Genomic DNA, 26,442 nt, shown 5'->3' with positions numbered 1-26,442 from the left:
CCTTAAGTAACCCAAGGCCTAGTCTATTCCTGTCCCGAAATGATGCTGATAAGAACTGTGAATCCTGGTGACAGACCGAGGGCAAAATCTCTTGTACGGTGATGACATTGGAAAAGGAGGGAGGATGTTGTTAAAGCTGCAATTCCATCGAAACAAGAAAGAATTCACAAAATAATTTCAAAATAAAGAACATTTCTAGTACACTGTAGCTGGCGCATGCCAGAATAATTTTCTGGTGTGAACTAACACAATGGATTAAAGTTTGTAAATAGGTAGCAGCCTAAACCACTAATTTTGAAAAGTTAGTGTTATCACTGCAACTTTAGGAAGTTTGTTTTATTGTCAAGGTTAAGACCTTGACTGCTGACTTTTTAAGCAGAGTTGTTCAGCTGTTTTGGAGGTCATACTAGTCATCAAAGACAGCAGCAGGGCAATAGGGCTGAAGGCAGAAACCCAAAATACGACTTTTTTTTAGAGTCTTGGTGCTTTGTTTTGAGATTAGCAGCTTCCAAAGCATTCATTGTACAATAGACACAAGGTAGCTAGAACAACTGAAAGTGGTGTAAGCTAAATTCAAATAAATACCAAGTTAATTTAATAAAAAAGTGACCCCAGTTTTTGTAAACATTCTTATAGTTAATGTGACAAAAATGTATTTTTTAAATAGTTGTAGGTGTTCGATTTTCTTCAATATTTAGCACTGAACAGCTGTTTGCAACCTGGATGCTGTTTGTAAATCTAACTTTGCCTAGGGCATATGCAGTCGTGCTTCATTATTATCAGCATGCATGAGAATACAGAGAATTTATTTTAATTCACCTAGAATAACTTTTTCAGTTTTTAATTGTTGAGAAGTGTAGTCTAGACTAAAGGGTTTTCAGAAGTTATTTGTGATAAAATTGGAAAGGAAAATGGAATTTATGCTGGAATCTGACACTTATGACTACAAACTGAAATAGTCTGTATTTGGTTTTTATTGTTTTTACCTTCTGTTTACTTTAAAAAAGAAAGACATTAGCAGGTAAGTCTGTTACTGAATTTTTTATGCAAGGAGTGTTGGAAGAAGAATAAAAGTGATTAGCCATCCATCAGCTCTCTAAAAGCTGGTGTAAATGGGGAAATTTAACTCCTAAGTATGTAAGTATAACTACACTGAGAGATTTTTATCATAATATGCCGGTAGATCAGACCTTAGGAAAGAAATAAAAACTTTTGTTTGGAGGTGAGTAATGAAAACTAATTTGAACACTAGAGATTTGAGAATCTTTTAACTATTTTGTAGTGATATTTTGCTATTGAGAGTGGATTGTACATACTTTTGTTTTACTGGGGTCTGGATAGTCATGTAGGCTCTTTATTTTCAATTGACACTAAGGAGTTTAAGCCCAAAATCTGACTTTGTTTCATTTAATACTAATGAAAATAATTATTTTCATATTCAAAACTTAGGGGAGGAAAAGGGGGGACGGAGGTCACAGGTGAATAAATATGTATTCATGAAGTAGGAAAGTAAATTAGGAAAGAGTACGTTTGAATATAACTAGAAGGATATTTTATAATACTTTAAATTATGTGACACCTTGGCAGTGACTTTTTAAATTTTTTTGTGTAAATTGTTTTTGTCTTTAATACATAATTCCAAATTAGTGACTTAAATAAATGCAATCATTCGTTATGCTAATAATTATTCTCTTTACACAGTGAAAACAAAATGAAATTTCCATCTACATCAACTTCTGTATCCAGTGTATTTTCAAAATTGAGGATTTTGGCACTTAATCAAACTGAGATAACATGGACAGAGGTAATAACCTTTCCTGGTTTTGTTTTTATTTATAGTTAGGTTTTTGAGGCAAGGAAAACACAATAAACATTTATGCATTATATTGTTCTACTGAAACGTAATCATCCTTAGAAAAGGTGCTGTGGCATAACTATATTAGTTATGTAGTAACTAATGTAGTTCCTACATAATGTATTGGCATAGGGGTCCAATAAGAAACATCTAACTTCATCTACATTAGTAAATTACCAAGTCAAGATAAAGTAGTTGGAGTAGAATATGACTTCACATCCCAAATGTTTGTGTGAATGAAAACTTTTTGTTTCCTTGTAGTTATTAAAGGTTTATCTGTATTTTTATGCATGTAATAGAACAAATGCAAATGGAAAGAACATCTGTCATTATGACACAAAGTACTTGTTTTGGCATCACTTTGCATCAGCGGGAGATTGGCTTAGTGTCTTTGCATGTACTGACAATTCTTGAAATACATGATGCCTGGTTATATGCAACACAGATACAGCACAGAATAAACAAAGCTCTGACTTGTTTCAGGGACTGAAACATGCAAAAATCTGAATGGCTTTCCCCTAATATGATGTCTTATTAAGAATGAAGCCCTGTTGTCAAACATGTTAGCAGTGGGCCTTCTTTCAGAGATGGGGCTTAGGAAGCACATCTCAGTAATGCCACATTACTTGTAACGGTTTGTAAATTCCAGCCCATTGTTTGGATTTCTCAGGGACAAATTTTGTATGTACTGCACGGTGAAATTACCTGAATTTTCAGATTTTTGCTGCCAGCCGCTATCTAGTAATAGAGCACTTACCAAAACCGGGGGTTAAGTAGAAAGAAACGTCTTCATTCTCTTGCAGCAGGGCTAGAGGAGGGTCATTGCTATATTTTTGTTTAGTGTCCATTTGCTGTGCTCTTAAACTATGAGTGGCGTTTATGCTAGGACAGTTGATAATCCTTCCGTAACAGCAGCAATATGAATGGTGGAGTGAATGGAAGAATAAAGTGGCTACAAACACTTTAAATGTTGTCCAGTGCTCATCAGAGTAAATCTGTGCGTTGTGGTGTTTAAAATGTTGGCAGCTGCCAGCAGCTCTCCTCAATACCAGGGTGGCCAAAAGGCTGGTCAGAGCCATTACTTCAGGCAGATTAGAATTCTCTAGGGGTAGCTAAGTTTGGCTAAGCTTCAGAGAGAAGCCCCGGGTTATTCAGAGCTGTTAGAAATTACGTAGCTTTTGCATTTGTTGTTGAAACTCTGCTCTAGCTGACGATACATTATAGGTGGTAAAGATGGTTTTGGTTCAAAAATCTTTTTTGTAAAATTGAAATTTGTTCAGTTCATTCCCTTATAAGTGGGGAGTCACAAGCCTGTGCTTGAAAGTGGTGTTCCAGGGCAGCCAAACAAAAGGGAAAAGATAAAGGGACCTACCTGACATTAATGCTCTGTGAACTTGAAAATGTTACTGCTTAAGCTATATAGGGAGTTACTTTGAAAAGTCAACTTTTTGTTAGAAAATAATAATGAATATGATCCAGGCAAAACAGAAATACAGTGATTGTCAATGGGAATATAAGCAAAGTCTGAAAATCCTAGAAATATGTTAATTAAAATTAAAACAATTTAATAGTGAACAACATTTCAAAAGAACTTGTTGCCATATGTAAGAATATATGGTGTGGTGATAGTTTTAAAAAAGAAGAGAAGACTTGTGGGTTTTTTCATTTCTTCCTCTGTTTTGAAATATTTTTGACAGTAGAGGGACGTGTTTAACTGTTATGCAATTATGCATAATCCACATTTACAGGCCTTAAGCATCAGTTTTCAAAAAAATTATTTCATTAGTGCATTATATGCATATATCTAAATACATCTGAAATTTCTATATCAGTAAAAGAGCTTATTACTGTATAATTGTCGATTGATTGTTCAAAATATAACATATAACTTTCAAGGAGGAAAGATGTCCTGTAAAATATCTTACAGTTAGAAACCATTGACTTAGAAATTGATTTAATGCATTTGAGAGTAATGAATTCATATTTATGGCTCCAAAAACATTTTTTCTTATTCAGCATTTAGATCATAATGTTGTATTTGTCATTCTGTTTTCAGACTAAGATCTTATATTTATAAAATAATCTACTATTATACAGGGTAAAAAGAAAAATCTGAGTTAGAGCAGAGGTGCAGGGTCACGTTTCTGACACTGACAAGTAGCAGGTAGTTGGGAAAAATTGTAGGCAAAGGGCAAGCATGTGGTAAGAGCTTCTTGTAAAGTAATCTGGAATTCTGGGGCTTCCTGAGCTGGAGACTATATATCTGTATTTAATTGCGGATTTTCTGTTTCATGAATTATCTAACTGTATTAAGAACCCATTTGAAAATTTTGATATCCACATCTTTTAACATCAGTTTAATTATGTGCTGTATGAAAAAACACCCTTTTTGGTTTTTGATCTTGCTGCCTGATTATTTTATTTAATAATTTCCAATATTTTATATGCAAGTAACTGAGAACAGCTATTCTCTGTTTAACAGCTTTGATGGTTCTTGTTAAGCTTCTTTGGGCCTTTCCCATTTATATTATTTTTTTCCTGGCATAAGAAGACAAAAAATATAGGCACATCATGGACTTACATGCTGACAATTGTTTCTTGTTTTCTTTATTTCTTTTGCAATAGAGCTTGGATTTCCATTTTTCTTTTTTGATCAGCAGTGGCTACTCCACTGGCTATTTGTCCCAACCTCCCCACCAGCTATGCACAACAAGCCCCCGATCTTTCCTGAGTGTTAATTCAGTGTCAGATCTGTGAACTTTTGTTTCTGTATGGAAGCTGTTTTAAGCAATAGTTGAAAATTTGGCAATTAGAGTTTCTTAGAATTGTGATGTGACTATGATTTGGTTTTGGCAATTTTCCAGTAATTTTAAAGTCTTCTGATACTTCAGTTTTGTGCAGTTTTTCCTATTCCATCTATCACAATGCAGGGCTTTTGTGGGGGAATCCCCCAAAGGTTCTCTGTAGTGAACATGCACCTAATTTCTCTTGGCACTGCAGGCTTCTTTTCATGCTTCGTCATCACTAATAGATAAAACTGTTTTGGTCTGTTTTGTGGACATAGGGAAACGCTGTCCAAATTAAAGAGATAAAATATTGGTGTTTCCTGCTCTTGCTCTGGAGCAGGAAAAGTTGTTGTATCTGAGTTTATAAGTTTACATGTTTTGCAGATATGGCAGCAGGATGATGTTTCATATTTTTGGGTGTGAAGCAGTCAAGTCCCAAATTATATGCCGCCACTTGAAGAGATCTCAGTTTCGTATTGTATATGTAATGAGACAGTTATATATACATCCAGCTGTATAACTTCATACAGCTGTAACAGAGGGAATGAAGAATAGTTGATGAAAGGAGGCTTTTTGGTGTCTAGGATAGTGGACATTTATGGGAGAATCTGTTAGCTATATATATAAAAAATGGAATTTGATTGTCCAGATCGCTGAACTTCACAGCTTTGTAACCTCCTGTAAAAACAAGCTTTAGGCGATTATGCTGTGCATGTGTATGTCTGTGTTCTTGTATCTCAAAAACTTTGAAACTGCTAGCCAATTTCAAAGACATTTTGAAAAGAGGTGGGGGCTTAAAAATAATTTATTACCTACGAGTTCCAAGAAAATAGGAATATAGATGGAGGAAAGAGCCCCTCTAAGTTTCCTAACCAAGGAAGGAGTAGCAGGATGAGCTTACACTTAATTTGACTCTGAATAATACACACAAGAAAAACATCAGCGAAAAAAAAATTTGCCACTCATAGGCACAAATCTGTAGAAAACCAGTCAGTTCCAGTGCTTATGGAACTCCATTTGCTGAAACTGCCAACTTTTTGAGACTGTCACAATTGCATACAAAACTTGGGTTTATGCCAGCAATTTCTATTGCTTTGTAATAAGTGTTTATTTTTTAAAGTTGTGTTATCTGCTGCAGATGTTTGCAAAAAATAAATCTTTATAAAGTAAAATAATAATTTTAATGTAATTTCAGGACATAAGATTTAAAACAAATGCATCTTTGTTCAATTTGTAGCCTTTTTGAACTGATTTGTTTTCTTTAGGGTACTTGGAAACGTCAGGATATGTGCTGACTTAATGCAATTCTTGTTTTTTAGTGGTTTCATGTACTGGCATAGTCCCATGACAGAGAAGCCTTCAAGCTCTGATGAACTAAGACATTTTAAAAGTCTGTCAGACCTGATGAGATGTGCAGAAGTTACAGAACCATTAGCAATCGAGTATATACTGCCATTTCCTCACCTCATCATAGGGAAAAAACTGATCACTCCAACCCCATTGAATAAAATAAACTCAGTTTCCAGGTCCCACAGTCTGAGGTAGGGCAGCTATTAGCCTCAAGCCTGGAACTGTAAGTCCTGTGACTGTGCAGAGCCCCTTTGATGTCATCTGTGCTGGTAGATCCAGACACAGGAAAGAGCCAGCTGGAAGAAAGGGAGGGCTAGGCAATCCATAATACTTGTGCCTCTCTTTTTGGGAGCTATGGCTTGTTCTGAACATGTTCTGAGGAAATCTGCATGAAGTATAATTTCTGAAAGAATGTCTCCCAACTTCTGTTACATTAAATGAAGTTTTGCTCTTAGGTTCTTCTTTGTGCTCCAGGATGGCCAGCACTTGAAGAATTGTACCTTGCTTCTAATAATATTACAGTTTTGGAAAGGTAAGATGAGTCACGTAAGTCAGTCATTTGTGACTGATGTACTGCAAAGTTATATAGCAGATAAAGTTACATTCCTGTAATGTTTACATCACCATGACATAATTGTAAAATAAATGATGCAAACTTCACGTGATGTACTTCAGAACGTTCATAAATGTACACAATTATTTGCATGCGGTTATATACTTAGAGAACTAGTATTTTCATTAACAAAAAACTTTAAATGTTCTGCATTTGTGTTTGGATTTTTCCAATGTGGCAGGCCTGGTAATGTCCTGCAGACCCTGAAGTTGTTAGACCTTTCAGAAAACCCGTTACTGGATGGAAATCAGCTGCATCTAATAGCACATCTCCCCAGGTAGCTGTTAAACAAATTTGCTGGAAATTCTTTGTCCTGGATATTCACCTCCATAGTCTTTGACTGAAATACAATAGTATTGATGTTGCATGGAAGATCTATGGAATCTTGAAATAGAGGCATTTTGCCCTCTTGAGGAGAGTGACTGAATTATTTAATTGAGCTATTTTAATATAATCTTATTTTTGTTGTATAGTAACACATTCTTAAGCTGTATGTTATTAGGTTTTAATTATATACTTATGAAACAAAAGTGATTTATCACGTTATTAAGTAAGTTCTTTACGTATTAGTATGCACAGGGTTTTATCCAAGGTGACAGGACTGCAGAGTTTGTGTGGAGCGGCAAAGCAAAGGACCTATGGAAATCGTTCCTTAGGAACAGTTTTTTGACTATCACAGTGTAATGCCCGTTCATCAGTAGCTGCACAGCCATCTTGGGGTTGTTTGAGCCTGCAGAACGCCTTTGGGCAGTTTGTTGGAAGGTGTCACTCCTGAGGCTCACACACTAAAGTTCGTTGGTGATGGACACGTGCCATGAGCACTCTACACATGTGGTGCCTACTTATTTGTCCTTTGTGAAGAAAGCAAAACAAAGAGGGGTTGAAGGGAGGTAAAAAAGTGTGAGAATTCTTCCCCGTCTCTCTTATCTGCTCTTGATTATTAACTATGGGGAAGGTCAGTGTTGTTACTCTACCGGTAGAAGTGTGTGGCACGTGCTCTGCACAGGCACTCTTTTGGAAGTTTCAGTGCTTTTTCGGGGTAGCTTAAAGACTTTGAAAGAGACATGCTTCAAAATTAAAGAAAAAAACCACAAAACCCAAACAAACAAAAAACCCAAGCAGTGTACTTCCCATACTGCATTGGGCAAATGTATTTCTGCTTTCTCAAAAGAATGTCTGTGGTAATACCCTTTACACAGATTCTTCTGGTTTACTGTACTCTCAATAGCAGTGTCTTTATAGTAGTTACAGGCTTGAGCTATGATTCCTTGCTTTGGCGTTATCACCCAGCGAAAGTAGGTGTGTGTTCCTTAAGCACTTCAGTTGCAGTGACTGGAAAATTGCAGGACTGATACAATAGTTTTGCTAATTTGCAGAATTAGTATCTTGGACTGTACACGAAAATGTCAGCCATGATTTTAAATACCACAAGCTATTTTAAAAAATCATTTGGAAAATCACACCATTTAAATCCAGGAGCCATTTTGAAAGCTTGACGTTATTGCACTTACTCTCTGAAAAATTTATTCCCTGAACGCTCTGCTGAAGTCTGGGTACTGTCTGTGAAGCTGCTGTTCATTTGTCAGTGATCATGCATCATGTCAAAAGTTTATTAGATCTTTGTTTAAAAAAAAATTGAGGTAGTATTTCTTTACAAAAAACTTCCCGTGCCATGTACAGTAATCATTTTATCTATTAAATTTCAGATTAGAACAGCTAATACTTAGAAACACTGGAATATCTTCTATACACTTCCCTGATGCTGGATTTGGTATGTACAAGAAGTAATTTATTTATAGCCTTATAATTCTGTTTATTTAAATTTTTCACTGTTGTCTTGTAAATTTACTCTTTTTCCTAGGATGCAAGACTAAAATGTTTCCTTCCCTAAAACGCCTTGCAATAAATGACAATAAAATATCACAGGTAGGTTAGATTGTGATAGTTTCACATTTTGTAAATACGTGTATCTTTGTTTAAGAGTAACTTGCAACTTGCTTTTTTAAAATTTCTTTGATTGTGTGTGTAAGATCCTGAGGTAACTATTGACTACTTTGATCAACACAGAGGCATAATTTAAAAATTTAAAAACATTTCTTAACGTCTCATTTAAACATGTTTATGGTAGCTCGTCGTATCCCTCTGCTACCTCGTAATTCCTCTCGCAGAATTCTAACGATCTAAAATACTGAGTAGTTCCTCGTTTGTCTAATTTTTTTTACTTAATTAAACATAACGCAGTTTTTTCCTTAGCTAAATGAACAGGATGAAAGTAACTTGGTTCTGCTAACCAAAAGAATAGTTTCAGTCATGGTCATTGTACAGGAAAAGTCAGTGTTATTGTGTGATGTTCTGAAATGAAGTACATTCTATGTTTCCTCAAAAGACTGTTCCCTTCCATTTCAGTGGTCATCTATCAATGAGCTTGATAAACTGCCAAGTTTGCGGTCACTGCAGTGTCACAGTAACCCTTTTATGGACACAGAGAAGAACCCAGAGACCCTGAGACAGCTAATTATTGCCAAGATAAGTCAATTGGAGGTTTTGAACAAGTCTGAGGTACGTGATATTTCAACAAATTGCATGAGTCTGGGGAAAAACATTAAATCATTGACTGAGGAATTGTTTTCAGATTCTTTTAAGATTACTGTTTGATTGGGTGCAGGAAAAGTAAAGTGCCGACTGTTCCATCACCTAGTCAATGGGGCACTCAGTAGGGCTACACCATCCAGCCCTGTTTGTGAACGCTGCTAACTCAGTGGGCACTAGGACAAGATGGAGGAAGGGTGGGTTTTTTCAGGTGCCTGAGTCATGTTGAAGTTGCAGGACTGTTAACAAAAACCATACTCTAGCCAAAAAAAAAAAGAAGAGAAAGCACAGCGTAGTTGAATCTGTTTCAGTGAGAGTAATACAAGCATTTGCCTTCTATAATAGGAAAATAGCATTACCTAAACCAAATCAAACTTTCAGCAAATCTTTATCATAAAAGACAGCAGAAGCAGCATCTGTTCCATAGCTACAAAAACCACCCTTGTGTCACCATATACAGTAACATCTTTGCTTAGATACTCATTTATGGATCAGTCAGTACATGGAGGTAGGGGTTGTAAGATTCTTAATAGCTTTAAAAGGTACCGAATATATGGATCAGTCAGAACTTGGAGATAGGGTTTGTAAGATTCTTGGTAGCATTAAAACATACTGAATACCTAAGTAAGAGCAAGGAGTCAGTGTCATTAATTAAATTTCTTCTCTGGAAAGTTGTATAATTGTATTATGTGCCATTCCTCTGTCAGTACAGATCCTTCCTGCTGAAAGAAAAGGAGCGGAGCTTGATTATCGCAAAATATTTGGAAATGACTGGTTAGCAGCTGGTGGGAATTGGAACCCAGAGAAAAACAAACCAAGTGAAGAATTTCTTGCTGCCCATCCCAGATACCCATCGCTTTGTCTTAGTAAGTACAAGTACAGTAAAATTAGCATTTCCTCACTTCCAGCATGGTGGTAGCACTGCTTCGGCCTCTCTTCGCTTTCCCTTCCCCTTGATGCTTTTTCTATGTGCTTCTGCTGCCTTAGGAAAGCCCACCTGTTGGCAGGCCTGTGCACAAATGGCTTTTGAATGGCTTTTGCTTCTGTGGGGCAGCTGCACAGTACTGCACCCTTCTGGGCACTACTGTCTCAGGAACTTGGGCTCACTACCTCAGTGATGACACCTGTGAGCATCTGCCCTATAATGCTACTGGAGCAGGCAGCAGCTGTCTCCCCCTGGGGCTTTTTTAAAGGGGGAATCTTAAGCAGCACCTCCATGTACCTGTCACCTGCTCCACCCCATCCCACATGGCTGTGCACCCTCCTAAACACTCATGTCTGCAGCACTTACGTAGCGTTGCAGTAGCCTACCACTTTCTATACTCAATATCCTAGCTGCTTAGGGAACTGAGGCAGCAGGCTCATGCCTGATCCAACACCACAGTGCTCTTAATTCTACTGTTAAGTTTTAGTCTTTGAAAGGTTCATGTCTATGTGCACTTTCCTTCACACAGAATATGGTGCACCTGAAGAAGGAGAACTGAAGGGACGACAGCCTTCGACTCTGAAAAATCAGCTTCTGAGTAAGAGGCCAGAAATGGTCAAAATTGTTCCTTCTGCATTTAAAGTATTTTATGAGCTTAGTTTTTCCTGGGTATATATGGACAACAAAAGGTTCAAAAGCCTTCGAGACATCACAGAGTTCCAGCTTGTAATTCTGCTTCTCTGAACTCTTATCAATCAGTTTGACTAGATACCTGCTTCTGTGTACTCTATATCTCATTTCCCCCTCAACCCAAGCCAAATGATTTTTCTAAATTAAGACTTAATGGAGAATAGCGGTAATCAGTACTCCATTCTGACAGTGTGAATGGCTTCTCTACACAAGACATTTGAGATTTTGACCTCCCTAGCTGCACTGTTTTCTGGTAATTTTTTTTTATAGCTTCTTAACTTTAGGACAGTCAAGAAAAATAGGGGTAGCTTTGGTATTTGGGGCTGTTGACATATTTAAACTAGATTATATCCCAGACTTACTTACAAATTCACTTAGCTTTGTTTCCCAGTTGATAGAAGAAGTGAACCTTTTTTTATTCCATGGACAAAATAGAATGTAATGTCTTAAAATACTAATGCATTCAGGTGGAAGACTAAATAGAACAAGGAATCTAGTTGGCTAGACGTAATAGAAGCCTTTTTTAAGGATGAGTCTCTTAATCTCCATAAAAGAATTAGGCTAATAACTTCCTTAAAATGTGCTTGTACCATGCTTTTGAGATATTGAGGGTCAAAAACCTGCTTTAAACTGAGTAAGCAGTTTCCATTCTACTGCAGGTTATTTTAAAAAGTTAACTAGAAATTAAGTATTTTTAGGTAAATACTCCTTTTGACCAGCAAACCATGTTGACCAGAAAACCATGTTAAGTATTAGGGAGTAACTTTTAAAATATTTTCCCTAATTTGTTCACTAATGCCTCACTGTTCTTCCTTAAGCTTTGACAATTAAGTGTCCTGAGAAACCTGAACAGAAGCCAGTAGAGAAAAAGCTACCAGGTAAGAAGTCTTGGCTTGTGTTTAAGCAGTTGATTTGTAGCATCTTTTCAAATAACTGTATTAAAGAATGGCAGCTGCCTCTGGCTTTGTCAGCTCCTGAAGATTGTCCCCTGAAGAATCTGTCATATAACGAAATAACAAAGGTAGAAATTGTTTGAAAAGTCATTATTTTTCTGACCTTCATACTTACTTACTTGCAGTCCAGCTTGAAGATTGAAAGTTGATGCTAGTCTTATGACCTCTGCTGCTGGTTTCATGATTAATGTGTCTGAGGCAATCAAAGGCTAATTAACTGGTCTGAAATCTGGTGGATGTGTTAACCGAGTAACAAGAATATGAAGTTGTAAGGGCCAACTACGTAGTCTGCAGTTCTAGATACTGAGGTCTAGTATCTAATACATTAAGCTAAAAATCTAATTCTGACCTGTATCAAATTTGTCTTTTGAAGTTTTAGTGCCTGTAATGAGACTAGAAGGAATAGACTTTATTCTAAATCAAACTGATCTTCTGGAAAGATGTGTCAGAATGGAGTCTGAGAAAAAAAGACTCGCTCAAGCTTTATTGTAAAATAAAAATCACATTTATTATCACAAGTTGCATAAAATCAGACAGATACAGCTTTTACAAAAATGTTTGATAGAAAAATATTTGTCTAAGTACAATGTGTGGTATTACAGGAGTAACTCACTATTGCTGTGCCTTTTAGATAAAGCTTCAAAAGAAGTGAAAGTTCAACCAAAATATTGAGTGTATCTATTGCAAACACAGGTTATCACCTCTGGAACAAACTACATTTACTCATTCAAGATCCATTACAAAATATATCCCTTCGTGTAACTGACTTCATAATATAAACCACTCTACAACTCTGCTGGCAATTTGTTTGGGACTAATTAATATAATACCATTTCTAAGAATGGCACTAGTTCACAGTGACGTTCATTTATTTGTGCCGGGAAAGCCAATTCCTGGTAATGAAAACTTCAGGGAACAGTCGCCAGATGCAAGTAGTCAGAACCTGACTGGTATGTGTCCCAAAGGTCACTTAGTTTAGCATGTAGTAAATACAAACTCAAAAAAGGTAAATTATGAAGCCGTAACACTTTAATTTGGTATATGGGATCAAAGCGCTTAACCCATAGTAGCATATACTGTCCTATCCACCAGAGATTAAACCATTTTCAATTTGATATTAGCAGTTATGGTTTTGGGTACAAAAGACATTATTGCAGTGTTAGAACTGAAGCAGCAATACAGCCTTTCACTGTTGCTATAAGCAAGTATAGTTGAAACACTAGTACTTAGCTACAGCTCAGTGGTAGCAGCATTTTTCTAATAACTTTCTTTCTTTCCCCTTGACAGAGTCTATGACTGTTCAGAGGGTCAAAGGATTGCTGTATCGCCTCCTTAAAATTCCTGGTTCAGAACTGAAACTGTCCTACGAAAGTTCTAAAGTGAGTTAAAAATGGGTAATTCAACAATAAAATAATGCATGCTGCTCAAGGTCAATAGCATGTTCTAAAATACTACCTAATGAAATTGATTTCACTTAAGGAGGGTGGTCTTCATGCTGTAATTTAGGACCTAATTTCATTCCTGTAATATGACAGATCCTCCCTGACTGCAACTGCCTGATCTATACATGGTTTACATGAACAGATTTCAGTTTAAGCCTGATCAGGTTTTTTTCCTTTCTTATTCTAGCTGGAAGGAAAAGAAGTTGAACTAGACAATGACTTAAAGCCTTTGCAGTTCTACTCAATAGAAAATGGAGACTGTGTGTTAGTACGGTGGTGAGAAGGGACTCTCTTGATAGACTGAAGGAAAAGCCAACACTGGAACTGCAGAAGAAAGTTACGGACTGCCCACAGACAGTACGGACAGCCTGTGCCTGAACAGACATATGGGAGAATTTGAATTCATACGTGGCACTAGAGAGCTATACAATAATACTTTCCGCTCCTAAACTTAATCGTCAGTCTCCATGAAAGCATTTGCTTTTGGCTGAATTGTCTTACTTGAGAGATACCAAATAGTGCTTAAATCCTTCAGTTAAATAAAACTCAAGGTTACCCTTTTGCCAAGATTTTATACTATCTTCCCACTGCAGGGGTGAGAATGTTTCACTGAACTGAGTACATGATTTAGTTGTAATCTCTTTGCTTGTAATAGGACAAAACTAGAAAGAGGCTACTTGCTCTTTTGGTTTTCACCTACTTCCAAAGACCTTAAAGCAAACAGAAGTAAAACAGCAGTAATTGTAGAAGTATCTACATAGCCTTAGACTATTTAAGGTCAAAATCTGACAGACCTTTATTCTACCCTACAGTGTTAACATACCACAGTATAAATAAGTTGTAAGCATACTGCAAGGCATTGCTATTTATTTTACATTCTTTAGTCCTCAATCTTATTTTACTTTCACTTGTGTACCCTCAGATTCATATCTCATAACACACTGAGCTATCAGAAATCCCTCCTAATCAGGCCAAGTTTGCAGTACTTCAAGATTTGGTATAAGCAAACTTTGATACTGTTTTTATCTAAAATGACAATGGTAAACTAAACATAAATCCTAACCCCTAGCTGTCCCAGCCCCCCTGCACAGATGAGGGCAACCCCTCAGACAGCACAGAATCTGCTGCAGCAAGACTTACCAGATGCCCTGGTGCTGAGCACAGCTCTACGCTGGACCCTGGTACAGCTCTATACTGAGTTAAATCAGTAGTACTTTAATTTACAAAAGACAGGCTAGTTGGCATTCTTATGTGCATTTATTAATTACAAGTAGGTCTTTGACTTTATATAAAAAGGAAATTTTTTATCTTAAACATTTTGGTTTTTGTCAGATCAACATCTACACTATAGAAAATGAATAGTATCAGTCCACTTGTAATTATCAAAAGGGATGTGCAAATATTGTTATACTTTAGTTGAAACCCAACATTAAAAGATACCTTAATATTCCTTGTTGTTCCAAGAATGAATCCAAATGTACACTTTTCCATGATGCTACCCTGTTTTCCAAAGCAAGTCTATCATCTTTCCTCACATCTACAAGGATCTCCACACAATTCCTTTAATCTCCAGAGCTCTCTCAGTTCTTGTGGAGAATACTGGGGGGAAGACAGCATGCCGCTCTCACATGTCTTCTCACACAACCAGAGGCTATCCTGTTAGGGAGAGAACCATTTCAATAGTTTTTCTTATAAAGAATTTAGTCTTCACAATCTTTACTTCCAAGAATCAGGTTTTCATTGTTTCTAGCAACAAACTTTGCACACAAAGGTCACTAACTAGAGGTATATGTCCCTCTCAGATCTGCTAGACCTATTCTGAGAACTTGGGGGGTGGGGATGGGGGCTGCTAGGAACATGTTGGTTTGTGGGGGGTTTGTTAGGATGTATTTAAAAGAAAAATGACAATTTTTTTCTGGATTTCAATCCAATGGCTGTTTCAATAATTTTTTTTTTTTTTTTTTTTTTTTTTAAAAAACATATTTCTGTTATTTTATGCTACTTGGAGCAACAGGCATGTTCTCTTTCCATAAAATCAGAGAATTTCTTCAGACTTACTTGATATCGTTTGGGTCCTACAGCTGCCATCCAGATGCCCATACTGACATCTTCACCCTGAGACAACACATTCAAACAAAAAATACAGATATTAGCACCAGGAAAACATGAAGCATGACTCTGAACTAGAATAAGTTGCATCATATATACTACTAACTACAAAAGCCTATGTCTGACTATTTTAGAGGTGTTAAATTAATCCTCCCCAGCTTTCCTGTGATAACACATTGTTCTTAAAAGAGTACAAAATCCAAGATTACAGCTCCAGAGGTTCTCAGTCCAAAACAGTTGTGCTTTAACCTAGAACAGACACTAAGCGTAGTGACCAAAAGCACTGCAAAAAGCCAGCGTTAAACAGGAGAACCCAACACTAACACTTGAGCAATGTTCCTTCTAGTACACATGCTGCTCCCCAGACCAGTTTAAGATAGAAAAACTGAACCAACACTTTACTACCTGGTATGTCTTTAATCTTTCAGAGTTGCTTGCCAGCCACTGAACAATGTCTTTGGAGATGACATAGCCGGACCCACAAGCAAAGGCTGGATACGCAGGACTTGGGTACTCCAGCTCTTGCCATTTCCCAGTTCGATCAACTGCCCAATTTAGTCTGAAACTGAAGACCATGTTAACATGAGATGTTTGTACAAAGCCCTCTGAAACCTATGAACACTGCTAACAACTGAAGTAACACTGCTAATAAACAGTATTAAGCAGAAGAAGTAGGAGTTGATCCTAATTATAGTTCCTAGCCTTATTTCTCTAGGGCACACATCTCATCGAACACAACAGCTGAAAGTGTTAACTATTGTTTGGTCTCAATCTTGGGTAATAAGAGAAAGTTCTCAGAACAGAAACAAATGCAACATTGACAGTCAGGTCTTCAGCATGTCTGCACCCGCTGCTGGGTTTTGATCCAGGTAAATGCAAGCGTCCTACCTGTGTTCTGTAACAGGCACATACGTGTTCAACCCCCTTTGGTTAATCAACACGACAAAGTCGGTGCCTCCAGCAGGCATGCAGTTACAGTGATGTTACACAACCCACCCGTTTTCATGATAAAACTAGTGGCTGCTTAAAAACCAGGAAGCAAGGCAAAGTACTGTTTTTTTATATACCTTCTCTAAGCTGTTTTCCAAATGAAACTCAACAAAGCGGATGTTCAACAAAGGCTGCCATCACTGAACTACAGAAAACCTTCCAGGCATTCATCTCTAAGGAAGATTGTACTTACTACTAGAGGCCTGCAGAAGGCCAGCAGTGGTCTGTCTACACGGTCTTTCCGCACTGACTCCCATCCCAGGCAGTGTGGCACAGCTAGCTGCCACACGCTGCCGCACCATCCAGCACTACAGACCCTGTTACACTGCTGTGTCAGGCAGTGAGAAACCCCCTGCTTTTCCTGTTCAGGAACAGGCTGGTATTACACTCCTCTTACCTTACAAGTACTTCATGCACTCACAGCTAAGTGGCATAACTATGTCAATGCAGCAGGTTCTCCCCCTTTTTGCAATCAGGTTCAAGCGTTGCTGAATTCAGTCATGAACACAAGCAACTAAAAGCTTTAGTAAGCTACTAAGAATTGCCGCCTCAGACAACAGCCCGTAAGGGAGGAATTACGTCTGAGTGGCAGATCTGTTGTGAGACTCTACACATTCACAGCTGAAGCTGACATGTTAAAGCACCAAGTAGATAAAAGTCACATCCGATACCTGAATTCACTTTGGACTCAGTATCTTCCACTCTAGTGAATCACAGCAGGAAGGGTGCAACCCTCTCCAGACTGAGGGGGACCTGCTCTGCTAATCATTTTATACCTCTGTAGTGATTTCAGCGTTGTTCACTACACCTCATGCTTGCCTTACCTGAAGGCTGTGACTATTAGAGAATTTACACTTGAAGATGTCACCCCCACATAAAGTTCTCCACAGACATAGAGAAAAGATGACATTTTGTTCAGCTGTTCTCTCCCAGCACAACTTGTCACTTCCTTTTGTCAGTAGCCTAATAAAATTATTTGATACCTTAACCTACCATTTCTACAGCAAGACTCAGCAAAACTTGTTTTTCATTCCGCAGAAGAAAGCATTATCGATCCTCGTAAGTTCATTCAATGGCTATTCTAAGGCAAGCCTAGAAGCTAGAAGTCTGTTACTAGAACATGAAGCATGTTACACTCAACAGAGTATCTTACACCCCAGGAAAAGGGGAGGTTCATATTACAAATGAAATGTATCTCTGTGGAAAACTTCAGGTACTTTAAGCTTCTTTTTGGCCTAATTAAGGTCAAGAAAAAGTGCCATTCTGAACTCCCACTGTTTTCCATAGCATGGTAGATGAGCCAACTTCAGTGAACTGCCTTTTTGTTTACAGCATTCGTATTAGATTCAGTCTCCCTCAGAAACAGCTTGGTACATTCTACCCCATCATAAATTTGGTCATTTGCAGGCATTATCAGTGATCTGTCAAAGACACCTCTCTCATGCCTGAGGGTGACTAAATCTTTTGACTGCAGTTTTAAAAGAACAGAATAGCAGCAACTTACAGTAAGTATGTCCTCTCCAAGATGAACCAAAGTTCTGAAGTAGGATACCTGGACCGTTTGGTTTTCCAGCCTGCAGTCCTGAAATGCTCTGGATTAGCTAGATAAGCTTTTTAAATGGTGATTTAAAATTAATGAACAAAACCACCACACAATATGAAGTGGCATCAGAAATGGGCTATTAACTGACAGCACATAAAACTACTGCTCAATCCAAAGCATTTCTTTCCCAGTTTCACTGAGATTTCATCCTTGGTTTCTGCCAGAGTAAGCTGGTAATTTCAGAACTCACAAGAACTCTGATAAGCTTCTCTAAGAATACAGGAATTAATTATTAAGAGATTATAAGGAACACTGGACAACAAACAAGAAACTCATCTGAACTAGAGGGAGCTTAATAAGGTCTAGGTGAAGAATGCAAAGTTTCAATTCTCAGACACATGCTCAGAGGAGCAGAAGGAAGGGAGACCATCAATAAAGTCACCTCAAGGGCCAGACGTACTAACCTTCTGCTCAGGAAGTTAACGTCTCCACACACCAGAACCAGCTCTCAGAGAAGCCTAACAGCATTTCATTTGCACTTTCACCAATGCTCAAGTCTAAATATACAAGACGTCACTGAGTTGAAAGGTAGGAGAGCTTGGAAGGATCCCCCAAAACCACTCAGAAGACTCCTGTACACTCAGTGATTACCCAACAAAGCTGAACACATAACCAGAAAACTCTGGCCAAGGAGCAGGCCCATGGTAGGCTGCAACAGAAAGGTAGGGACACCAGGGAGAAGGAGGGCAATCTCTTTGGTATGACATCCTCAGCTCTTACAGCCAAGAACATACTCCAGAAAGAGCTTTCCCTACATCAGCTGGAACAGCAGCCCCCAACTACTTATAAGCCCCCCAGCTTATAAGTAGTGCTACTTTTCCTTTTGCAATTTGGTTTCCATCTTGTCATCAAGTTCCTGACCTTTTACATTGCTAGAATGAACCTATCTTACCTTCACTATTAGCCTTGCCTCATGGTAAAGGTAGTCCCAAGAAAATTTAACAGGCAGCAGGCAATTGCGGTTTTTGTACAGGCTAGAGAACACATGCCCAGAACTCAGATCTTTGAGATCATCACAAGACAGACAGCTATTCCACACACTTTGACACACACACACACACTTTCACACACCTTATTAAATCACCTTAGAAGTGAGCAACAGTCAGTACCGGATTTGTGAAGCAAGACACCTTTAGCAGCAAAGGCCAGCTTTTCTTCAGTAAGCAGATGGCAACAGGAAACCACATCGTGCCATTGTACTATACTGAATGTTATAGCAGTGTAGCATTTCTGCTATATTGCATGTTATACCAGTGGAGCAATGCATTCCATGGATGCAAGGAAAGAGATGGGCTATTTTGATCCTCCTAGTTATTCACAAGTGTAATACAGGCTGGGGAACTTCACTCAAGAATTCATGACTCAGACGTACCATTTCAGACAGCAGCAAAATGGGCAAGTAATGCCTGTCATTCACAGACGTCAAAATAAAGTGCAGGCTATAAAGGCAATTTTGTTTCTCCTGTTCACCCTGTTTCCTCAAGCCCACCAGAAAAATCACAGTGGTTTCAAAAAACGTAATGTTTACAATTCTATTATGTACTTATGTTTTAACTTTACTGTACTGCTGGAATACTTTTCTTTACTTAAGTACCACTACGAAGACATATACAACGTATTTTAAAATAAGGTAAGATATTCAGCAAGTTCAACTCATTGTAAAGGCATACTCTGGAAAGCTATTGTAAAGTATTGATTTCTTATTTTGAGTTTCAAACTTCTACACAGACAAAAGTCCTGCTTTTTATAACTAGTTTCCATAGGCAGAAAAAGGGAACCCACATGAAAACAGACTTAAAGCAGTAAACCATTCACTGAAGAGATAGTATATCTTAAAGACAAGTTAAAAGAAACTACTCACTTTCCCCACCAAATGTTTGGCCTGTCCAATTTTTTCTGCATTATCCTATTAAAAACAGCCTCCAAATCAATGTAACAGTCATCATCTGTCTTCAGCAACAGATCAAAACTCGTTGATTCAACTGTCCTGTAGCCAAGAAGAAAAGAGATGAGATGCTGAGCTGCAGCCCACAAACTACAGTTATGCAACGGAACACTCCACAAGGGTTTTTTGGGAAGCAGAGGGAGAAGGAAGAGGGAAGGAAAGTCTTACCTACCCTTGACTTTTAAATGTTTTCCCTATTGACCAAGGCTGACTGCTCATCCCACAGAAAGGAAATGCAGCTGCATCCTATGATGATCTTACAACATGGATTTGTGTACGAGCTGAAGAAAACAAACTCGAAGTTTTGTTCTCCAGGAGAGATGGTGGATTTACTAATGAATCCATCTTAAACAGCATTGGCCTCGGAAGGATATGAATCCCTGCTATGGATGGCAGCACAGCTGTTAAAAGCCAGTGCCTACATGTCAGTAGCCTACTCTTCAGGATGAGGCAGTCAGTTCAAAGGCAATACAACTGTAGAAGGTTGTAAGAAACATCTGTGGAAACAACTTGCTACTTACTCTTCTTCAGTAAAGCACTCTTCAAATATGAAAAAAAGTAATCTTTAACTATCTGAAATAGTTGAATATCTTGTCACTTGTAAAATAACCAAAGAAGCTTAAGATTCTAGGGATTATTCCTGGGTTGATTAACAAACACTGTTTTTAAGGGTAATTTCTCTTAACAAGAAAGGCATTTTCCTTAAGCCTTTTATTACTAAATCTTGAAAAATTTGCTAACCTGTAAGAAACAATCACAAAGATCTAAGTCTTGACATTTAAATTCCCTTTTTAGAACTAAAAGCATGGTTCAGTTTTTCAGTTACATTCATAAGTATGAAATTTGTTAAATAAGTGCATGATCTTGCAAGCAACTAAAACTGTCATCTGTATTTCTTAATTGAAACAATTGTCTCAGACTAATGGAAAGAATTGCAATTAAAGGTAATAATTTATTAGATTCACTACAGACAATGTAATACACTATGAAAATTCTTCCCCTCAATCTTCTATCCCCCCTGTACACAAGCTTCCTATCCTTCCCCTCTACTCAGCACTGGTGAGGCCACATCTGGAGTACAGCGTGCAGTCTTAGGCTCCTCAGTACCAGAGAGACATGGACATACTGGATGGAGAGGCCACCAAGATGGTTAAGGGACTGGAGAGTCTCTCCTATGAGGAAAGGGAGGGAGCTGGGACTGTTCAGCCTGGAGAAGAGAAGGCTCGGGGCAGGAGGGAGGTCATCAATGTATATAAATACCTGAAGGGAGGATGTCAAGAGACGGAGCCAGGCTCTTTTCAGTGGTGCCCAGTGACAGGACAAGAATCAATGGCCACAAACTGAAACACTAAGTTTATAAGCTGGCCAAAATCCATTCTTTATACAACTAAAGCTGCTAGTTTTCAGTCAGAAACAAATTAAAAGAAATTACAAGGAGACATGAAAATTTTCACACCTGGATTCTTAGAGCGGAAGCCTGTCTTGCCAGCTCATGCTTATTTGAGGCACCAAGGGTCAACATTCAAGAAATGTAGATCCTGTTATTTTATTCACTACACGCCCCCAAAATTGTGAGAGACAAATACAACTTAATGAAGTAAATCACATAAGGTATGTATTTCATGGAACCTGACAGATAACGTATCATCTTGCACTACAAACAGCAACACTCCTAAGAGAAAATACTTTTCTTTTCAACTTACCATCGGTAGAAGTTCAGCAGTTTGGCTGGAACATTTCTATAAGTGTCAATAACATCTACGAAAACAATATCGTCATAGGTACTGCTTTCTTCCTTCAATAAAGCATCTTCTTTTTCAAGATTTCTTATGTGACTTGTAAACCTTTCTGGGCGAGTATGGAGGCTTTTTAAAAGAGCATCACCTTCTGAAAGAAGCAGCACCCATCATTAAACCAAGATGCATACCTACATACAATTTCCCATGTTTCTCTTGGATCATACATGACATACTGACAAAACAAATCTGAAGAAGTGTTCAACTCAATGGAGTTATGAAAATCCTACAATTAATTGAAAAATTTCTATGAAATGTTAAAAGTTGCAGAACAAAAAAGAAATATATTTTTGCATAAGGTCTGATACAAAAAGTTTAAAGTAAAAAAAGTATTCTCTTCCTTTTCAGTAATAAAAGGATTCAACTTTTTAAGGTTCTTTAATATAAAGAGCTGTCTGGGACTTCACTATTACCCTTACCGGTAGAGTGAAAAGGCTACTGTTACATCAATTACTCCTAAGCATATATATCTAGCATTAAAAAAAAAAAAAAAGCAAAAAACAACAAAATAGACAAACAAAAACATCCTATGCTAAATATAATCAAATTGGCATTCCTTTGATGTAGCACAGGTGGTCCCTGCTGAGCCATATCACTTAACTGACTGTAGGTAAAAGCTAAAAAAAATATTGCAAGAATACTGAACTTCTTGGTAAGGAGATAGTTTGTGGTACTGAAGAACTTTTTGACAAACAGGATGGAAGGGCTTTAGCACACATCAGTTGAGGCTCCTACGCAGATGACAAGACAACAGGACTGCCCAATTATATCTTCCAGGCCTAGCTACAAAAACACAGGAATAACGCTCTGAAAGCCACTGCTTATGTCGGCTGTGATGGACCGATAAAAATACATCAACTCTAGTGCTATGTGGCCAAAATCTTAGACATTGGAAAGGGCTCCCATAAAGCCTCTGAACGTTCTGCTGAAATAAGTGTAAAACAGCAACAACAGGGGTGCAAAAGCAGGCTACATCAGGTAGTCACTGTTTGTCAGTAGTTAATATTAAACATCATGACACAGTACTTCCAACAGTAGCAGGACTGGAAAAAAGTGTGAAGATTATCAGGGGAAGACTTCATTGCACAACATTTTTTAACTTGGGTTTGGGTAACAAAAAACAAGGACAGAGAAGAGAGTCTAGATAAAAATGGTATTTCCGTTAATAAAAAGACAAAGGGATGCAAGTCAATTGGAGTGGCTGACAAAGGGCAAGCAAAGAAACCACAGCAGGACGTTGACATTACGCATAAAAAAACCAAAAAGAAATTCATTGTTTCTACTAAAAGAAAATTTAAGGTGATCAAGTTCATAGAGATAGCACGAATTTTACCTCACAAATGTAATGGGGTGCTATGTTTTGCAGACTTACCTTGAATAGTGTAGATAAAACCACCCGCAATTCCCTCCACACCTTCTGTAAGCTCATGTGGCAATGACCCTTCCCCTGCCTGGTAGAGACAGAAATAATGGAAAGAAATAAATTAGTTTATCTCTCATTACTGTGTGTTTTTCCCTAGGATTTTCAGGTGTGAAGTTTTCTGGCAACTGAGAATGAAATTGATTTAAAGCTCTTCTGGTTTAGGTACCTGCATAACGAAAGACTAAGATTTTTTTAACTGTAAAGTTTTGTGGCATTTTTTGAAGTTTCACCTAAAACTAGCAGTACCACTGAAACATTTAGAAAACTAGGTTTGAATTTGAGAGCAAAATGTAAAGTTATTCTGGCTAGATTACAACAGGACAGCATGTTTAAGCAAGCAATGTTTTGACAGGAAAAGAGACACACTGCCAAAAAGCAGGCTTACTCCCACCGATTGGGATTTTAGCACAAGATTTTTGACCCACATTTTGCCATCTCTGATATACTGATACTGCTTCACACCTGACAAAGACAATAGATGAACTTTATTCCCTTCAAAATAAAAGAAAATACCACTTACTAGCATCATTTTTTGCATACCCTTGTCCTTTTCCCAGGCAAAGCAAACTTCCCCTCTGAGACAACAGGAGAAGCCCAACTGAATTAACGATTTACAGAGAAACACAGGAAAGCAAAATGCTAAATACCCAAGACTTATGGGAAAAATAGAAACATGGTGGAAGGGAAGGTGAGGTGACTCACTGTAATGACTCTGAAAACACCCCCTCCATCATTCACCATCACTTTATGAAGGTTTCCGGAAACAAGACCCTGAAGATCCTGGCTTTCCCACACAATGGTACCTTCAAAACTCTGGTAAGAGAGGAAAAAACTGTTATGCAGGTATTCAAGGACTCCAAAGGATGAAAATCAAACAGTTTGGGGGTTTTTATTTCAAAATAGTTAACTTCATGCAACATATAGCTTGAACGCACGACGTAGATGTTTTACGTACATTTCAATAAAAGCAAGTTACACATAAAAAAATACATCTGCAAAACTCAGTAACACGTAATCATGCTTTTAAGACTAATCATGAATCTCTATACTCGGAACATTAAACTTTTAACAGAAGTCTAGTGTAAAAGGCTTTGGCTTTCTAACATCATTAAGACGGCATTTAAAGGTGACCTGAAGTGAATTTTTGAAAATCAACTATAAAATCCTGCATTACAAAAAGAATATGCTAAAGCAGATTTGGAAATAAGTGCTGCTTTTTTAGTTATCTGCCAAAACCAGAGATCAGAGACTCAATCCTGATATCAGCAAAAGAAAGAAAAATACAGCCACCTTTATCCTGGCAAAGCTGTCACAAACTACTGCAGGAGAGTCACAGAATTCTGACCTCACATCTTGGCTGGTAGGGAAAGGAGGAGAAAGACAAGTGAATATCTTTAAAATTTTCTGGTTATAACTGTCAATTTAAGTTATGTCACTCCATGTTTTTTTAAGAGATATATATGTGTGTGTGTGTGTGTAAATTCTTGCATTTAAAAGCATTTCATCTCAACTTGAAACTAATCCATCTAACAGTCCAACTATTACCCATTTTATGTAAGACTTTCCTGAAGACCCCTGAGAACATGCAAAGGGACAAGTGGTATGTTGTACAGGTAAGAGTACTGGTAGTATGATATTTTAAAAATTTTTTTAAAGCAATTTCACCCTTATGACAAGGTAGTATAGAGTAGTTGTAGTGTTATTGTACTCCTGACTGCTAGATGAACGCATCCCATTTTGTTTCTCCCAATTTCATAGGAAAAACACTGGTAGCTAGTGTGGACCTTGGAACGGAGTAACAATTTGTTTCAACTATTTGTAGATGCATCTCCATTGCTGTAGAAAGTCTGTTTACTTGTATTAACCTCTCAGCTCTTCCTCATTTCAGCTTCCTCCAGAAACCTTCTCCAGAAACTCTCCAGTTACTGACATGCCATTAAGTCTAGCTTAGAGTTCAGCTCAATTCTTTGCTCTCCTCTAGAAGTAGGTCTTAACATCTGCAGGACTCTCGGTATTTAATGACAACTGCGTATTTCAGAAGTCTCCCATCTATTATTTATAATGCCAGCTTTATAATCTAATAATGAAGCTAGTCAGTGTTTATTCAAGCCTGACTTGCATGCTCAATACCTTCCCCTTGTTTGTTTAATTACCTGTCAGTTATCAAAACAAAGGGACCACTGCTAAGACTTTTTTAGTGGCAGGACCCCAAACACCCTGCACAGTAAAACCCACATGCTCAATTTCTCTATGTGCAGTGGCTGTCATCTCCCATTCCAATGCTTTTTGCTGTAGGAACTGGGCTCTAATCCCACTTCTGTGCCTTGTTTACAGACACAACCTTTGGCATGTTGTTTAGTGAGCCTGAGAGTCCTTTTACTCCTCAGCAACCTGAAACATTAAAATTTTCACCACTGACTGTTACTGATACTGACCTCAAACATGTACCGAGAGTCTTAATCAGTTATTACCAGTGAACCTCAGTGCAAGGTGTTCTAAAGCTGCAAACTGTCATAATTTTCCAGGTTGAGGGACTTGTAAGCAAATTTTATAATGACTTTAGCCTTCAGATATTCTTACTCTAAGCCGCTTAATAAAAGCTGAGGCCTGAAAATGCTTAAAGCAAAACATTAGTGGCACACCTGAGACTACATCATCTGTTTTTCCCAATTTAAATTCCAGCCTTGTTGCTGTCAGAGCGCAGTAGCATTTACAGTGAATACTGAACAGGTGTACTGACATAATGCAGCCCTGCCAAACTCCTTTCCTAATACTAAACAGTGCTGTGCTTTTCGTGTCTGCAACTACTCCCCATTAGTAATACAGAGTATGCATAGTATGGAGTCCCATCTTCATGCAAGCAGCCTGTGGCTTTTTGTCAAAATAAGTGCATTGCTAAGACTTGGCTGTAAAAGCCCCTGTATGAGTTTTAGTTTTCTGCTAGTCGTTCTGCTCTTCTGCACCTTCAGTTGTTCCAAAGCTGAATGATCAATTCTGTCTGTGACAATCTGGCCTGCCAGATGCTTACTCTAATGCTGCATTTCCCTCCCTTTCCCCAAGACAAGCAGAAAGAGCAGCACTTCAGCTGGAAGATGAATGAAGCTCTTCAGCAGTCTGTACAATCCATTACTTCTTGAAAGTGGAAAGGCAGAGAATAGATATTGTCTCAAAAACCATCTTGTGACAATTAACAGTTCACTAAATTTACTGCTCTCAGACAAGTAGATAGGAACACGTGGGCCTTCTATCTCCTCTGAATCATCTTGTATGGTTCAGCATCCTAAGTATCACAGGAGACTACATGCTGTGCATAAGCCCTATTAATCTACACTAGAAACATCATGTTATCCTGTACGCATTCAGAGCATGACAC

The 26,442-nt window shown here is 37.9% G+C and overlaps 2 protein-coding genes across 3 annotated transcripts in view; one reads left to right on the top strand and one right to left on the bottom strand.

Moving 5' to 3' along the window:
* TBCE (tubulin folding cofactor E) overlaps nt 1–15,779 on the top strand; it is a 31,162-nt gene extending 15,383 nt beyond the window's left edge. Inside the window, exons 7-17 of one of the 2 annotated variants that reach the window (XM_059830913.1) lie at nt 1,702–1,804; nt 6,447–6,523; nt 6,786–6,881; nt 8,311–8,375; nt 8,466–8,530; nt 9,011–9,163; nt 9,906–10,059; nt 10,648–10,716; nt 11,627–11,686; nt 13,049–13,140; nt 15,741–15,779. In XM_059830913.1, coding sequence (XP_059686896.1) covers nt 1,702–1,804; nt 6,447–6,523; nt 6,786–6,881; nt 8,311–8,375; nt 8,466–8,530; nt 9,011–9,163; nt 9,906–10,059; nt 10,648–10,716; nt 11,627–11,686; nt 13,049–13,140; nt 15,741–15,779 — 973 coding nt within the window. Of the gene's footprint in view, nt 1–1,701; nt 1,805–6,446; nt 6,524–6,785; nt 6,882–8,310; nt 8,376–8,465; nt 8,531–9,010; nt 9,164–9,905; nt 10,060–10,647; nt 10,717–11,626; nt 11,687–13,048; nt 13,141–13,390; nt 13,766–15,740 lie in introns of those variants that run through there. The other variant, XM_059830905.1, reaches the window with a different exon arrangement.
* The window catches only part of B3GALNT2 (beta-1,3-N-acetylgalactosaminyltransferase 2), a 28,667-nt gene continuing 16,021 nt past the window's right edge, over nt 13,797–26,442 (bottom strand). Inside the window, exons 6-12 of the mRNA XM_059830922.1 lie at nt 23,772–23,882; nt 23,019–23,097; nt 21,554–21,737; nt 19,767–19,892; nt 15,718–15,877; nt 15,262–15,318; nt 13,797–14,859 (exon numbers count right to left, since the gene is read on the bottom strand). Of these exons, the coding sequence (XP_059686905.1) occupies nt 14,725–14,859; nt 15,262–15,318; nt 15,718–15,877; nt 19,767–19,892; nt 21,554–21,737; nt 23,019–23,097; nt 23,772–23,882 (852 nt within the window). The 3' untranslated portion in view covers nt 13,797–14,724. The remainder of the gene's footprint in view (nt 14,860–15,261; nt 15,319–15,717; nt 15,878–19,766; nt 19,893–21,553; nt 21,738–23,018; nt 23,098–23,771; nt 23,883–26,442) is intronic.

This window comes from Gavia stellata, chromosome 2 (genome assembly GCF_030936135.1).
Source record: "Gavia stellata isolate bGavSte3 chromosome 2, bGavSte3.hap2, whole genome shotgun sequence".
NCBI classification, from domain to species: domain Eukaryota; kingdom Metazoa; phylum Chordata; class Aves; order Gaviiformes; family Gaviidae; genus Gavia; species Gavia stellata.
Note: the sequence above shows the minus strand (reverse complement) of the source record. Positions and strands in the feature narration are given on the sequence as shown.